The following is a 17,582-nucleotide window of genomic DNA, read 5'->3' as shown; positions in this document are numbered from 1 at the left end:
GATGGTGGAGGAGGAAGGAGGTGATAAATGCTTATTGCTGTTAGCTACTGGGCTCTTTTAATGACACAGAGACTTCCTGCTTCACACAGGACCTGTTCAGTAAATATTTGGAGACAGATCAAACTCTCCACATTAAAAGGGGCTTTGGGCCAGGGGCAGCATGGCTGGGGCAAGAGCAGCTGTCCACGTGGAACAATACCAGGAGGGTGAGGATAATATTCCTTTAAAAGGCCTCCCCAGGGCCATCTGAGGCTGAACTTTTACCAGGAGATTGTTCTTAGTACAGACTTTGGCTTCTGTTAAATGCCCATGTCCTCAGCATATAGATCCTTCCTTAAGGACCACATGCAAATGCAGCGTATGCCAGATGGCCGACGCCCCCATTTTATGGCACTCTATGTACTGGTCCAGTCATGATTAAAAGGAAGTATATATTTGGGTATGGATATGGGGAGTTTTATTGGAAATTACTCCTCTATATTATGTGGTATTTGAAACAGAGATGTTAACATTCTGGATCTTGTCCTTAAGAATCTTCCAGTGCACCAGGAGGAGAAGCAATAATTAAGCTATACAGACGTTAGCTGTGAGGAGCCAGTGGTGTGTGGGGGCAGTGTACATCACAGGTGCAGAGGGTTCAGAGGGGCGGTCTGGGATTCATTTGTACTGCTGGTGTGTTGCAACCTGAGGGCAGACCATTCACGTTGAATCTATGGTGCCCCCTGGAATTGGGCAACACAGTACCCCAGCTACCAATACATGATTTCATTTTAGGAAAGAATCTCTTTCGCAGTGGATACTCTCTGACCTGAACCAGGACACTCTGAGAGAGGGACAAAGAGACCCAGGACGAATCTCTTCTGGCAAGAGATGGTTTGTTTCATTTCAACTCACCAGTCTCTAGAGCTGCCCACTTTCTGCATGGCATAGCAGCCTTCTCACTGATTCTGTGACTCCTTTTGAGAAAATATCTTTGCTTTCGTTGACTAGAATAGGTTTTACCTTCTGCAACTCAGGGATTTTGACTGCTGAGGGCATGAACCAATAAAAATCACTCATGCTGGACATCAGGGTATGGGACACAGTGCGGCTCAAGAGCAGAGTCCAAGGATGGGGACTGAGTGTTCCAGTCCACGTCTGGTCCGACTGGATGCTCTTGGGCATGTGTTATACCTACTTATGCTTCTACTTATTGTTCTAAAGTGGCATCGTGCCGACGACCTGCCCTAGGAGGCACACACTTGGGATCAGGACCCACCTCTCCTAGTCACTAACTAAGTGTTGGTGGGCAATTTGCCTAACCATCCTGTGCCTCAGCTTCCTAACTGCAGAATATAAATAGGGTCCCTCCCTGCAGGGCTTTAAGAGGACTTAAGAACTTGTATGCAAACTCACTGAGCAAAGTGGGGTGCCCCGTAAGGGTAGAAATAGTAATCATTTGTGATATTATTGTTCCTGGATATGACATATGAGGGCTGACTTGGCGGCTGATGAGGAACAGAGCGAGACTAGGTTTGGGAACTTTTTGCCAAGCCAGTGTACACAGCTAAGACCTGTTGCTGCCCTTTCTTTTTATTTCTTCCTTTTAAAATTTCTGCTTAAGTAAAAAGGCTGAGCATGGCTCTTTGAAGAATACCATGGGAATGATATCAAACCTTTTGCTCATTTAATGTTCAAAGATTTGGTAATTTACTAATTTGTGCTCTTCACTATTAATGGGCTCTTTACTAGGGTGAGAGGGAGTTATTAAATCAAACACTTTACCATTTCAACAGGAGCTGTTCTGGGGGCCCATGAAGTCATGAGCATTGCTGCAAGCAATGCAGGAAACTGTCTTTATTTTTTTTTTTAACCTGATGAAACAACACCTAAAATTAAATTCCTGCTCCTTCCTTTCTCAGATCCTCTCTGATTCTGTGATTCCTTTAATTAACATTTTCACACCCCAGTACTATAAAAAGAGCCCCAGTATATCTCTACCACTTCTTTCTTTCCTTCATTTAAAATCATTAGCAGTTTAAATGTACAGTGAATTAAAGGAATTCACCCTCTGGCTCTGAAGACCTGAAGTCATTTCTGTTAATAGGCCTTTTGACCCAGATCATTGTGTGGTTGGCACATAGAGTCTTTAGAGAGGAAATTGACTTGAAAATTGTGAAGATGAAACGTCACAGAGGGTTTTGGGTTAGACTGACATGAGACTCGGGCTGCCGCCCGGCCCTTTGTTCTCAGTAACCAGGATGTGGCCTGGTCCAATGCATGGCCTTCCTGCCATTTCCTGGTCCTTCTATTGAAATTCCCTCATTTTCCAAATTTATTACAAAAATGTCCAATTTATAAATATTATGAGGGTGCTTGACAGGATAATATAGAGTTCAATTTATAGGTCGATTAGTATATTCAGAACAAATTTTTAAAAATTATCACTTATTTATTTATTCAGCATTTGAACCCGTTTCCTACCTGCCCAGCTCAGCGGGGGCTGGGAGACAGCGATGCCCTGGAGGAGCACAGCCCTCACCCTGTCCTCCTGTGAGTGGGGACCTCAGGGTCTGGGAAGGCCCATTGCAGCAGCTCCTGTGGGCCGAGGTCCCATGGTGAGGAGGGAGGAGGGAGAATGTTGCAGGCAGACCAAGAGTCTCCTCTTTGGAGTGAGAGGGAGCGAGTGTATAAGGCCATTGTGGTGAGCTCTAAATACAGTCTGCCTTTCTCTCCCTGCCTTGCGTATTTCCTTAAAGAGACCCCAGATTTGGCAGGTGGAGGGGCCAGGCCCCCCGCTCCTCACCTCGCTGCCACCATGAGTTCTGCTTTTTTCTGTCTCTGGCCTGGAGGCTGTTGCATTTCTGGTCCCACAGGGTGCAGAGCCAGTTCTTGGTTAGACATCACTTAAATTAATAATGAGCTTGCCTGGGGCTGGGGACTCAGAAGAGTGCCCATTGCCTCCAGGGTGACTGCCTGTGCCAGAATCCCCGTGGGGCCGGAGAACCTTGAGGTTTCAAGGTTTCAGTGGATTCCAGGCAGTGTGAGTAGGCAGCTCTAGGATAGGCCAGGTCCAGTGTTTATATTTTATAATATTTTTTAGTCCTAATTGTCAGTTTCTTCATCTCCCGGCCATATTTCCTGTTATTCTCTAGAGCAGCTGCAGTCCTTTTTGTCTGTCCTGCAGTGCATAGCCCTGCCTGCACCATCTCAGAGGTGGTCCTGCAGCCACGCCACATGCAGCTGCACAAACCAGCCAGGCCGAGGGGGTAGTGGGAGCAGAAATCTAGCTCCTGTCCCGCTGAGCCGGACTGTGCAGCCTGGGGCTGGGCTGGCTCCCACCTGCAGATACTTCTGGTATCCTGTGCACATTCCCTTGCCCATCCTGACGTCACGCCAGCCGTGGTGAGCATCAGCTGCACTTCTGCCATATCCCAGGTCAAGTGCTTGCCCCTCCACAGTAGTCTGCTGCAAAGCAGCCCATGGGGGGAAGTTCAGGGACTCTATTCCCCAGGGAAATCCTCAACTTAGAAAGACTTAGAATCAGGGATAAGTGCCATTGATTCCTAACCTTCAGAGGGACAATTCTGAGACACACATTATAGTTCCCCAAGTTCTCCACACTGGTCATCAGCTCTTTGACCCCTCACTTCTTGGCCCTTCCTCTTGCACTGAGTCCCTCTTGCTCCTCTCCTACTCTTGCTTCCTGGTCTCACATCCCAATAAACTATTCACCCCCAGGTTTTTGTTTCTGACTTTGCTGGGAGGACCCCAAACTAAGAATGCTTCCTGGTGGAAAGTATACCTTCTCTTAATTCATATGAGGACCCATAGGAGCTATGGGTAGTTCCAGAAAACTGTTTCTGATGACAGAGCCACCCAGCCAAGAAGCTAAATCTGAACACCCTATAACCTGTTCTATGACTTTTATTCCAAAGAGCAGCAAGGAGAATGAATGCCCTGGACTGCCCCTGTGGGGCTCTGAGCCTCCCACTTTGGGAGAAGACAGGGGCTGTCCACATTTGGACAAAATGGAAGGTGCTTGGGCTGACAGCTGAGCTAGAGAGTAAAATTGCTAACATAAACTAATCCAAATGAGTTCAGGACAGACTGTTAAAAACACTTAGAGCAACATAGAAGGCACTAGGTGAGTGCTGCCTAACAGAGCATTCTGCAGAGATGGGGCTCGGCTATGCTTGCAACCTCAAATCTGGTGACCACTGGCCACATGTGGCCATTAAGAACTTGAAATGTGGCTAATGTGACTGATGAACTGAATTTTAAATTTAATTTAAATGTAAATTATTTTAAATAGCCACACGTGACTAGTGACTTCCAACCTGGACAGAGCAGATTTAGGTTAGCACTGTCCAACAGAAATATAATGTGAGCCATTTATGTAACTGAAAATTTTCTAGTAGCCACATTTGAAAAATAGGAAAGAGAAACAAATAGAATTAATTTAATAATATATGTATTTTAAACCAAATATTTAAAATATTATATTTTCAATAGGTAACCAATATAAAAATATTAAAGATGTTTAAAATTATTTTTATACTTTTATTTTGCACAAAGTCTTTGAAATTCAGTGTGTATTCTACATTTAGAGCACATCTCACTTTGGACGGGCCACATTTCTGGCGCTCTGTGGCCACAGGTGGCTAGTGGCTACGTTCTAGAGAGAGTGCCAATTATGAAGTCATTGAGGAGGAACCGAGGCTCAAAAAGTGAAGTGATTCATTCCAACTGTATTCCTCCTTCAAGACCTTTCTGTCTTTACTGCCCCAGTTCCCTCCATGAGATACATAACTCTGGCAGTTAGGAGGGAAAGAGAATTTCAGCTATTTTCTCTATCAACCTATTTCTGGGGATAAACACTTAACTCTCAAAATACAACTTGTGAATTGGTGGGCTGATTGGATTTCCAGAAATGGAAATGAAGAGATGGTGATGGGAGGAGAGAAAGGAGAAGAAATGGAGTTGATCTCCAGAAACCTGGGACAGCCACAGGAAGGAGCAATGTGATTAGAAATAATGAAATAGACATCACGGGGTGGGGTGGGGGTGAGGGTGGGCTTTTGCAGGTTGAGGGCCTCTTGGGTCCACACACATCAGAGCTCTCAGGATGCTGTTAAAATGCAAACCCACTGATCCCTGGGATCAGAGCTTTGATGTGATATGGGGAGCTGGCAGTCAGCCTCCTTAATTAGCTTCCTAATGATTCCTGCACGCAGGTGAGTGTTTGAGTCATTGAGCAAACTTATGAAATTCCATAGGAGGCCCGGATTTGTAAAGGAGCTTGTATTGTGTTAGAAAATTGAAAATGCTTCTGGCCCTAGATCATCACTAGTCTCAATGTGCTGAGCTCAACTAAAGCAGAGACTCGGCTGATGTCACGGTAGTTTCCCCGTATTATTAGCTCCTACTAAGAGGCTTGAATTTGAGAAAAGAGGGGAAGCTCCCAGGCTATAGGATTTCGTAATAGGCAATGCGTTTCCTTTTGTTTGTTTGGTTTTTATTTGTTCTTAGAAAGAAAAAGTCCTCTTAGGCTTGGTCACTGCTGGTGCCCTTTCTATGGTGACCGTTGTTTCTAGCTCTATTTTTTACAGAGTAAGAGTGGGAAGTTTCTGTTAATTCAATACTAAACTGCTGTTTTTGCTGATTCCCTATGAATTTGTAGCAGCGGCTGCTACCCTGTACTCACAAGAAGGAATCCACAGCTGCCCGAAACATTTTGAAGTATGCAGACAAAGAATAAAACATGAAGAGAAGAGAGGCTGACGGCTGAGGAGATGGTGCTGCCAATCTCCATTTCCCTGAGCAGTGCACATGGGGCTCTCTCCCCAGGGGTGCAAGCGGGCCTGCAGCCCCCACTTTGTCAGCCGCTAGAGGCCACGCAGCTTGGACCAAAGTCAAGTTTCTGCTACCTCTGAGGGAAAAGGCCTTAAATTCTAAGCCTCAAAAGCTGTACTGCCTCTCCGGGCCTTGTGAAAACGCAGACTTGCACTCGGAGATGGATGACTTCAGGGCTCAGTGCCCTTGCTTGAGAACTCCCTAATCAGCTGCAGGAAGTGGCAAGCATTTATCACTTATCGAGTGCTGACCCTGTGCCAAACGGCTTTCTGTGCTAACGCCTTCACACAGATGATCCCATTTTGTCTTTTTAACAGTCGTGTAAGGTTACTCGTATTTTCCTCATCATACAGATGAAGAAACCGAGGCTCAGAGAGATGAACTTGCCTGCAGTCACATAACGATAAGTGGCAGTAGAGGTCCAGCTCTGTGCGTCTAGCTTGTGCTTATTATGTGCTAGGCTGGTGGCTCTCAAGCGTGGTCCCTGGACCAACAGCAGCAGCCTTACTGGGGACTTGTGAGAAATGCAGATTCCCCGGCTTCTCTCCAGCTGTACTGAATTGCAAACTGGGGGTGGGGCCGACAGTCTGTGGTGGAGCAAGTCTGCCAGGTGATGCTGATGCTCAGGCTGGAGAACCACTGGACTGGGCGGGGCCCTGCTCCCGATGCAGCAAGTGTGATGCGGCAGGCAACAGAACACTCTTTCAGAATAATATTGGTTTTGGTAGCATGCTGCCTGCAACTACAAAATGACAGCGCAAATGATGATGGCGGGAGAAACTGCCATTTCCCAGGTGGCAGAGAACATCACTCGCCCTGCAGGTCTATTGATTCATCCATGGCAAGTGAAGCCACGAGTTCCCACCTAAGCCACTTTGTCATCAGGGCTATTAGCAATAGTTGATGAAGGCTGGAACCTGAAGCTGCGGTTGGGAGAGACTGTGGATAAGGTGCGGGGACCAGCAGAGCAGAAAGCCTGAAGCAAATGAGCTTATAGAGCAGATGGTCTAATGGCCCAGAAATTGAAGGTGAACAAACAGGTAGGACAGAAGTGCTATCCCGGTAAAGACATGCTTTAAAATTGAGGCCTTCGCCTTCTCCTCTAGCACAAACCAATGACCGCACTCCTGGCGCATGCGTTTGTTAATGCCGGTGCAGCGAGTGTTAAACAGATGAGAGGCGAGGCCTACTATAGGGGTGCGTGGCTTTATGGAGGTGCTAGGTCGTCGGCATAGATTAATGGTGGAGCTTCTTCCAGGTAGCACTTGCCTGGAAGGTGGCTTTTGCCCATCTTTTACCAGAGAAATGCAAGGTGTAAGGCATTTTGCAGAGAGCATTTATAGGAATTTTTCCAAGTTAAGGCAATTTCCAAATGTCCTCCATTATATAAACCTGTGAAAAGGAGCACTTAGAAAAAGAGATAGCTAAGGCAATAGAAATCTAGCCAATGAAATCTGAGTTGCTATTCGGACTGAATTTTGAATAGTTACAAAGATTGAGAAGGCTCAGCAATTACAGATGTTTCAAGGATGGCCGGACACATGTGTTCAGTATGAACTGGAACAGATGAGAAATGCTCTAGCCGTGAGGAAGGACAGGGAGCCAATGTGAGTACCTGCTATGCTTGTATCTTTGTCTTATCTGTACATGTAAAACCAGTATTATTGCAGAATCTCGTAGCTGCTATCAGAGAAAATATCCACCCTGTTGACAATCTCATGTCAGACTTTAAATACATTTCTCAGGGGATCTACTCTGTCGTGCATTGAAATTCATCTAATTATGATGTATTCCCCACTTTGAACAAACAGTGAAAGCAGGAAAGTTCAGATTTACACAAAAGATACATCAGGGAGCAGTTATTTTTTTCATCTAAAGGATTCTTCAGCCTACAAAAGGTGTCACTGCAATATTTAATTGCAAGCTTTCCAGATGCATTGAAAATTAAATCCACAACCAATTTTTTCTGTAGCTTACATTCTGCATGAAGTGAAGTGTATTCATATCTGGTACATGTATTTCATAATTGATTTTGCTCCTACTGAAAGTGGTTAGTGCTCATGTACAGGGGTGGTGCACCCCACACCAGCAGTTCTTGTGGGGCCTGCTGTCTTTCGCACCTCTCTGGGATCTGTCACACATGTAAGATCAAGTCCTCTTGAGTTTTCATCATGTTTCAACAATGTCAATCACAGTTTCCTAGTTTATAATCATAGTATGTATACATACATACACACACACACACACACACACTATACACACACACACACACACACTTCACTTCACTTATTTAACTTCTTTCTACAGGCCTTTATTTTAATTTTAGCTGGTTTTGGCAAGAGGGTAGGTACAATTGATATCCACAAGTCAATCTGTAAAACAATAAACAAGTCATTTTTGAAAGCCAATTACTACTTAGTGCTGTGAAACCAATGCCTTTTGCCTGGGTTGACCTACCCTGGCTAGAACTCCCAGAGGCTTGGGCTGAAACAAGCATAACAGTTGATGTGTCTTTTGTCATCAAGAGTGAAAATCCTGTCTTCATTCTATTTACTTTATGGCCTTAATCTGGGTCTTTGCCCAGATCTCCAGGCTCATGTCCAGTTGAGAGTCTGCTTTCTACATAGCCCTATACAATATATTCTAGACAGCCAAAACATGAGCCACACTGTTCCTTTGAGTAATTTTCACCCTACATGTTTTTTTTTGGGGGGGGGGTGAGCGGGTCTTAGAGGGGCTTAGTCATACTTCCCAGATTATAAATCCTACAATCAATTTTTTGCTCTATTTCACTTATTGTTTCACTCCCATCTTCCTAAAATGGGATATTATAGGAAACTTGTTAAACAAAATGAACCCCATTTTGTTGAGAATGGACATCAAGGTGCGTTGAACTCTTGATAAATCAAAACAGAATAAAGAGACTGGGGTGAACTCAACTCATTTCCAAGCTAGACAGGCTGTGGGTGCCTTGTTTGTGGTGTTGCTTTGTGCTGACAAACCCAGACTTTGGGAGAAGTCAGACAATTGTGGGATAATCTTGTTGGGGCTATGGGAATGGACCATACCTCCATGGTTAAATGTCAGGTTTCCCTGAAGAGAGTGGGCATTTCTATGGGCACTCATTCTGAAAGGAAATCAAGCCTAGGTCAGAAAATGAGAACTGTAGGGGCTAACCTTAGATAGAAGTGAGAAAACAAAACAGCACAATTCATTTCCATATAGTCTGTAGCCCCTTTCACACTGTAACAGCAGAGTTGAGTAGAGAAAATATCATCTGCAAAGCCTAAAATGTCTGCTATTTTGTCCTTTACAGAAAAAGTTTGCGGACTGGTGACCTAAAGGGCTTGATAAAGTACAGAATTGTAAGCCCTAAACACTGAGTTGCTAATTTAGTAAGTCTGGGTAGAAAGTAAAAATTTGCATTATTAAAATTTCTTGGATGAGGCTGATGTTGCTAGTTTGGGGACCACACTTGGAGAAACACTGCCTTATATAATGGCTGGTTATGCCCCAAAATGATGATTTGATTTCTATAATTTGGTCATGTCTTTTGATCACTTCTCAGTCTTAGTGGAGGGCTAAAATGAGATATACTTCTCCAGCAGTTTCATTTATGTTCCAAGAGGATAGGTAGCAGACAGGATAAGAGCAAGTCTCTGGAACCCAACGTTTTGGGGAGAAACCCAGCTCCACTGCCTGCTTTCTTTGTGACTCGGGGTAAGTTACTTAACCTCTCTGGGTCTCAATTTCCTCATATGTTAACATGAGGCTAGTAGCAGTAGTTTCTATATGTCATAAGGTTGGTGCAAACAGTAAGGTAGTTATTGCCTGGAAAGGTCCCTGGCACATATTGTGCAATGCCTACCTGGGGCTAAGGTCCTTCTCCTTCCTCAGCTTTGACTGAACATTGAAATCACCTGGCTGGGGTCTTACCACCAGAGATTCTGAATTAATTGGTCTGGGAATCTTGAAAATTGTAAAGGGAGATTATAATGCATCATTGCCTAATCTATATATATAAAAGCCTAAGTGACTGGATGACCGGCCAGTAGCTATGATGCACACTGACCACCAGGGAGCAGATGCTCATTGCAGGAGCTGCCCCCTGGTGGTCAGTGCACTCCCACAGCCAACCTCCTACGGCCAGCCAACCTCCCACGATCTCTCCTCCTGACCGATCAGCCCCAATCAGCTGGGAGGGACCCCACCCATGCACGAATTTGTGCACCAAGCCTCTAGTAGAAATATAATGATGGTAGCATGTATAATTTCATGTGGTTTTTTTTTTTTGGGGGGGGGGTGCACATTTAAATAGGTAAAATTAATTTTAACAATTTGTTAATAATATATTTTATTGTTGATAAATGTAATAATGATATATTTTATCCAAGTCAATAGATCCCAAATATTATCATTTAAACTGATAACCAATATAACAATTTGATTGAGATATCTTGCTCTTTTTCATATTAAGTCTTTAAAATTGAGTCTCTATTTTATACTTGCAGTACATCTCAACTTAGACTAGCTATGTTTTCATGGCTGAGAAGCCACATGTGCCTAACGTGTAACCAAGACAACAGCATGGGACTAAGTAATGTGTAACCTGGGGAAAGGGCACAATTGGTGACTGTGGACGAGGCCAAACCTGACTAACCACACAGAGGTTCTACCAGCATTACTGTTCTTAACTTAAATATTAAGAAAGTTACTGCAGCTTCCTTCCTTAGGGTTTGTAATTGGGTGTAGTTATTAAGGACATTCAATTTAATTGATGTGGAGCTGATGGAGCCAGTTTAAAAGCATGAAGATCAAGTAAAGCAGATTAATCTATGTGATCAGCAGAGAAAAGACCTAAACTAGCATTAATGGAGTGGGAATTAAAATAGTGGCCCATTTTGATCCCTTCTCAATGAACCTGGGTACAGGGGGCTAATGGTGTCCCAGAGAAAGGATATAGAATGTATATAATTAAAGGGGTAACCATGTATCCTATATAATAAAAGCCTAATATGCAAATTGTCCCCTTGACTGGGAGTTCAACCAAGAGTTTGACGAGAAGTTTGACCAGGGGGTGGGACCAGCTGGCCAACCACAGGAAGTGAGGCCCCGGCCTGCGGCAGGCAGCTGCCAGGGGAAGGGAGGTCCTGGCTGGCAGCCGGCAGCCACTAGGGACCCTACCCATGCACAAATTTCATGCACTGGGCCTCTAGTATTTATTATAAAAGCAAAAGAGATTTCAAAAAAAAGATAAAAATAAAGATCTGCAGTTCCATCACTTAGAGATAACCACTATTCAGCACCTAGGTGTATGCTATTTTAAAGCTTTTTTTTTGGTGTATACATTTACATACACTTAAATAAAGACAGGATGTAATAGTGATTACTCTTTTATAGCAAGCTTCTGTGTCACTTAACAATAGCCTTATATGTTTATTTTAATGTAATTTAATATTCTCCTACAAAGCCATTTAAATACCTTTGTTTGGCCTGACAATAGTCTACTTAGTCAATCCCCTATGATTGGACTTAGAAGCTATTGCGCCCAAATTACCAATGCCAAAAGACTATCACTTGGTTTTTAAATCCAATGTGCTCTTGTCTTAGCTAGCTGGGAAGATGCAGAAGGAAAGAGAACATTTTGTCCACACAGTCTCACTAAGCCTGACCCATTTTGTGTTTTTATCTGGCTCGGATTACAGTCAGCGGGGTGCAGGTTGCAGAGGGGTGCTCTATAATGCCATGGAAGTATCAAACAATTCATCTACAACTGACACCATAATGGGCTGCCCACAGTGGATGCCAAGTTTTCTCACTGCTCTGCTAAGAAGGACCTGTGAGCCCCAGAGGGACTTTGCTTCTGTTTAAAATGTCAACAACAGCTTATGCTCGGGTTTGTATTGCCTTAGGTCCTCCTTGGTGCATGTTTTTCTCTTAATTCTGGTCTTAGAAGTCATCACTTCTTTTCAGCAGCATCATTCCTGCACTGGGTTGATGGGTGGGTTAAAAAAATGTAATAACCCAAGAAGCCTCTGAATTTAAGGTTTTAGTTTCTCTGGTTTAGTAATTTACATAATTATTTGTGCATGTAGCATTTGTATATTACTTTTCTGATCATTTTATATATATATGAAATTTCTTGGCAATTTCCCGAGTTCTGGCTTCTCAGCCTGCCTATGAAGCTATCAACTCCATGACAACAAAGCAAATAAATGTCTGAAGGGCTGCCCAGCATTTGAATAAGGCAAAACCAGCTTTTTGAGCTGCCAAACAAAATTGAACACTTTAATTTGGGGGACAATATCTCTTCTGTTTTATTAATTCTACTAGAGGCCCGGTGCATGAATTCATGCACTGGTGGGGTCCAGCCAGCCCACCTGATGGGAGCCATCAGGGGTGGGCCGGCTGGGGCAAGGGACTGCCGGCAGTTTGTCAGCCCCGCCCCCGATCGGGTTCCAGGGACCCGCTCGGGAACAGAGCCTACAGGGGTGAGGGGCCACTGGTGTTGTGGTGCTGTTGTTCCACTGTTTGGTCAATTTGCATATTACCCTTTTATTATATAGGATTAAAACCACTCACAGAGGAAAAATAGGTTTTCTTAAATGTGGAAGATCAAGATAATTTACTGGTTTCTGGGATTGGATGTGCCTGTGTCTTTGTGGCATGCGTAAGGATCATTAGATAGTCACTCAGGAGGTGGGATACTTGCATTCATTTTGTCACATGCAAATTCAATAAAACAAGAATTTATTGCATCTTTACTCTGTGCTGGTCTCTCTTTGCAAAGTCTACAGAGACAGAGAGGAGCAAGAAATATTCCTGCCTTCAAGGAGTTCAAAGTTTGAAGTGCCTGCTTTCAAAGGGCACACACATACTAGTATACATGCACACACGTAATATAACTAGAATACAAAATACAATGATGGATGAGATAAGTGGGGATGGGATACACCAGGGGCATCCAGAGGGAACAACTAACTGGCTTGGGGTAGGAGGAAGGTTTCTGAGAGGAGGTGATACTTGAGTGAAGTCTGGATAGAAGAGAAATGGGGAACAGGCAATGGAGGCGAAGGGCAGCATCAGAACAGCACCACGTGTGTCAAAACACAGGGTGTGGTCAGAAAGTGGCAAATAATTCAATGAAGCTGTAGCTGAAGGTGCATGTGGGCCAAGATGTGGCAGGAGAAGCTGATTAGAGTGCAATCCGTGATGAACCTTGCTCACTGAAGAACTTAGACTTTGTTCTATAGAAATGGGAACCCTGAAATCTTTTGGGAAGGGGGTGACATGATCAACACTGTATTTGGGAAGACTACCCCTCCCCCCAGCAGCAGTCAGGAAGTAGGAAAACCAGGTTGGAAGTCAATTCCATCTTCCAGGAAGGAGGTGGGGAGATTTGATCTGGAGAATAGAAGGAAGTAGGAGCGTAGGAACAAAAGGACAGCCCAGTATGGGTTCTTTCTTACTAAGCTAGTAGTACTTCCAAGCATACCTGTTTCCACATTTGGGTTCAAAAATAATTATTTTTGAGGGAAATTGGAAAGATAAGCAAACGTGGGAGATAGGACTGTAGATGCTGACTCTAGGTGGCAGCCTACTGAGTTGTCAGTCTTCTCGGGGATTATTATTTAATTATCAGCTCAAGATGCTTTGAATTCCTCAAAACATTTTATAAAATCAGGAATGCTTGTAGACTACCAGCATTATTATGCTGTGCACAAACTATATATATATATATACACACGCACTAGTATATAATGAATGCTGAAAAGCCTGTAACCAAATTTCAAATAACTTTAAGGCAAACAGGAAAATAATTCTATATTACATTTTTCAGACTTTCCATTTTCCAAGAGGTCAACCTGTTGGGAATGAACTATAACTCTCACATTTCCTGGCATTTTGTTTGTGCCTCTAATGCACACACCACACAGAGTTTTGTGGATTTCTAGTCTCCTCTAGGCCATCATCAATGTCCTTGAAGGCAGAAACCATCCTTGGTTCATCTTCAGGCTCCCCAAAGTGCTTTTCACACAGTAGAGACTTAGTATTGAAGGAAGGGAGGAAGGGAGGGAGGAAGAAGTGAATGAGGAAGAAGGGAAGGAAGGAAAGAAAAAGTGGCTGATTGTGGGGTGAGGAGTCTGAGACAGGAATGGCTGAGGACAGGTAGAAAAAGTTCAATAGGGACCAGCTACTGAACAGCCCTCCGTGCTGAGGAAATACACGGATGTGCCTGAGTTTGCATGTCACTATGGGAAGGGGATCCAATTTCTTTAGAGCCTTTGTTTGGAAGCATAATTAGGTGATTTTCCCTCCAGCTTCCTTGAATGAGGAAATAGATGAGTGAGTATCTCAAGGGAGTGGGATTAGGGGCATGTTCCCCCTTGGCCAATGGGAAGGTAAGGAGACCCTGGGAAGAGGAAAGGAACAATTTCTGGGGAAGGAAAGTCACAGAGCAGACCCAACTTTTGGTTAAATAAACAGAGGCATCTCAGGGTCTTGGTGAAGATGGTGGGTGAGGACTGGGAGGAGAGGCGAGGTGGGAACAGGCTGGAGGGGGGCTCCTGGGCTCTACTGAGGTATGGATGGCAGGGATGGCGGCCTAGTGGGTGGAGAAAGAGTGATAATACCCTGGGTTTTACACATCTGTACTTTGAATGTAGCCACCTACTGCCCCATCAGTCAATGACTGGAATGAGAAAGACTACAGTAAAATGCTGACAGTCAGAAAGCTTCCCATTTTTTTTTCTTTTTCAGAGTCCATTGCTATATTGAGGAGACCCTGCCAGTAAAGAGATTGCTGAGGAGAAACTTGGAGACACTGAACAGCAATGGATTTGGGGAAGCTACTGATTCTTTCTGTTGCCAACCCTCCTTTTTTTTTTTAATTAATGAAGTGCCATCATTAACACATGTTGTGTTTGTAAAGTACCTTATATATGGGTGTTTAATTTGATTTTCACACCCACCTTGTCAGGTAGGCCCTGTGGACGAGCCTTACGGTTATTTTTATGTAACAGCATACGACACAGCACTTAGATGCTGACATGTGAGGTGAAACTTGTCCACAGGTGAGGGGCAGGGCCCAGATCCCCACCAGGGTGTCCTGACCTCAGCAGAGTTTGTTCCCGGGCCTCAGCAATCAGTGAGAAAGACAGACAGCTTACCCCCTTTTCTTCTTCCACAGAAAGAAAACTTGGGGAGATCCTCTTCACAGATGGGATAGGAGTAATTCAAAAAGGGCACTCCTCCCGTCAGGAGACTTGCATCAAGAAACAACTCTTTTATGTCCTCTCCTAAAGGAAAAGAGATGGGCTTTACCTAGTGTGGGTTTTGCTGCATATCAAAACATTCAAAAATTATACAAGTATGAGCCCCAAGAACTTGCATTTCCAGCAGTCTATGCTGCACAGGGAACAGTTTTCTTGGTAAAACAGCATTTAGGTCAGCGGTTCTCAACCTGTGGGTCGCGACTCCTTTGGGGGTCGAACGACCCTTTCACATGGGTCGCCTAAGACCATCGGAAAACACATATTGAATATATAATTACATATTGTTTTTGTGATTAATCACTATGCTTTAATTATGTTCAATTTGTAACAATGAAAATACATCCTGCATATCAGATATTTACATTACGATTCATAACAGTAGCAAAATTACAGTTATGAAGTAGCAACTAAAATAATTTTATGGTTGGGGGTCACCACAACATGAGGAATTGTATTAAAGGGTCGCGGCATTAGGAAGGTTGAGAACCACTGATTTAGGCAGTGGTGCAGGGGACTGTGGTGCCAGCCCTGAGTATGAGATGAGGTGCTTTCACAAACTTGATCTGCTTGGAGGAGATAGTTTATCTGCTGCGCTCCCCTGTCCTGATGCCATGGCCCCTTAATGTGGTGGCTGCAGGTCTGGCTTCTATCACTTTTCAGCCCCATAGTATTAGATACCTCCCTGACAGCGCCGGGGTGTGGGCAAGCCTGCACACCCCCACTGTTGCTGGGCAGATGTTGTAGCATAGTTACACAGGAAGCTTCAGGGTGCTCTGCAGTGCTGGCTTCCAATTCTTTCTGAAACTTTCTTCCATTCCCCTTTTATGTTCTGCTCCATTCTCCTTTCATTCTGCATTTCTCTGTCTCTCCTCATAGCATTTTTTGAGCTGCTGCTATAGAGTCCAGACGTTGTGTGAGGTTTGAGAAATACAAGGATGCATGAGGGTCCTTAGACTCTGGGAATGTTCCCTCCATCTCTGTGGACCGACTCCCCATGCTAAGTTTATTAAATCCTCTGCTCTGGTTTTGATAAACACTTTTAGAAAGGAGATACTCTAGTAACTATAGCAATATGACGATTAATTGTTATGGCATGACCATACAAATGTAAACAATCAGAAAGCATTTGAGCTCATTGATTGGGGTGGAGTGAGAAGATATTACACGCTTTTCACTGAGTCAAGATTGAAGAACTTATATTAGCTGTTTGGGAAATGAAATAACACAAAGACTAGCCATGTTGCTGGTAGTAGACTTGTTCGTTGCTGAAATAACTAAACAAAAACTCTCTCCTGAGCAAACATTAATGCTTAAGCTCAAAATATTTTCTTTCTCTGTCGGGTATACTGATTCCAGGTGCTTATATCATACAAATGAGTGCCTAGAGTCTTTTCAGTACAAAAATCACAACATTAAATGAGAGTTTTACTCTATCTGGATGCTACCCAGAGAGAGAACTGAAGAGGAAGATGGAAGTAGATTTAATTCCACAGAGTGCTGGGGAGCAGGGGCTGAGCCAGCCATTCCAGTTAATACAAGTAATTGGGTGAGTGAGCCAGGAAGAGGTTGTTTTATTTCATGTCAATAGTTTTACTTACTCAGAATGATTCCAAATCTAATGTTGATATTTGATTTTAAATGTTCGGAACACTGGTCAATAGAAAAGCCAAAATCTTGTAATGGATCTGCCAAGAGAAAAACAGCAGATTAGGTGTGAGTACACCATATACTCTGCAGACTCATATTCAAAATTCACACCATTTATATTACTTTTTCTATATGAGTCACTAAAATTGATTAAAAAACATACTGCCCAATACATTTTTTGCATAGGTCCATGATACTTTCAACAACCCCTCCCAGTCTCTGAAGCCAACGCTGCCCAATGTCATGTTCAGTCTGAGAAATGAGCACGGTGTCTTTTTGGTGGGTTACATCTTCACTTATTAAATTTTTATCATTGCTTGAATCTTTTTATTTCCGGAACTTAGACTTAAACTTGCTCATTGATTGCTCGAAATACTTCCCAAAGTATTTATTATTATAATTAAAACAGAAGAATCTATATGCAGATTTTCAAAATTAAGACCTTCCTTAAAAATTCCATCCCAGTCCATCCCATCCTATTCAATGTAATACTCTTTCCTCAACTATTTCACTATATGTAAGGTATCATGTTAGATCTGATAAGGGCTACAAAGATAATTTTTTTTCATGCATAACTTCTACTTATTCAAAAAACTCCAATGGCCCATCTATCCCCTAGAAGAGTGTCAGGAAATGTTCTACCAGCCCCATCTTCCACCCTCCATGTCACAAAGCCACCCTCCATTCCCTGAGGCCGGGGCTGCAATGTAAGCACCCAGGAAGTTCCCACCATGTTTGAGTTACGCACGTGCTTCCTCCCATTTATTATGGTCTCACCCCTTTGGGCCATTGTCTAAGTACTAAGGTGTTGCTCATTCCCCTTGT

At 43.5% G+C, this 17,582-nt stretch overlaps 1 protein-coding gene across 1 annotated transcript in view; it reads right to left on the bottom strand.

The window, feature by feature from the left end:
- The window catches only part of LY86 (lymphocyte antigen 86), a 59,854-nt gene that overhangs the window by 7,845 nt on the left and 34,427 nt on the right, over positions 1-17,582 (bottom strand). The window contains exons 2-3 of the mRNA XM_023762750.1: positions 16,709-16,795; positions 15,006-15,134 (exon numbers count right to left, since the gene is read on the bottom strand). Of these exons, the coding sequence (XP_023618518.1) occupies positions 15,006-15,134; positions 16,709-16,795 (216 nt within the window). The remainder of the gene's footprint in view (positions 1-15,005; positions 15,135-16,708; positions 16,796-17,582) is intronic.

The sequence above is a fragment of the Myotis lucifugus genome, unplaced genomic scaffold (genome assembly GCF_000147115.1).
Source record: "Myotis lucifugus unplaced genomic scaffold, Myoluc2.0 scaffold_259, whole genome shotgun sequence".
Taxonomy (NCBI): Eukaryota; Metazoa; Chordata; class Mammalia; order Chiroptera; family Vespertilionidae; genus Myotis; species Myotis lucifugus.
The sequence above is the reverse complement of the archived record's forward strand: the minus strand, read 5'-3'. Positions and strand labels throughout refer to the sequence as shown.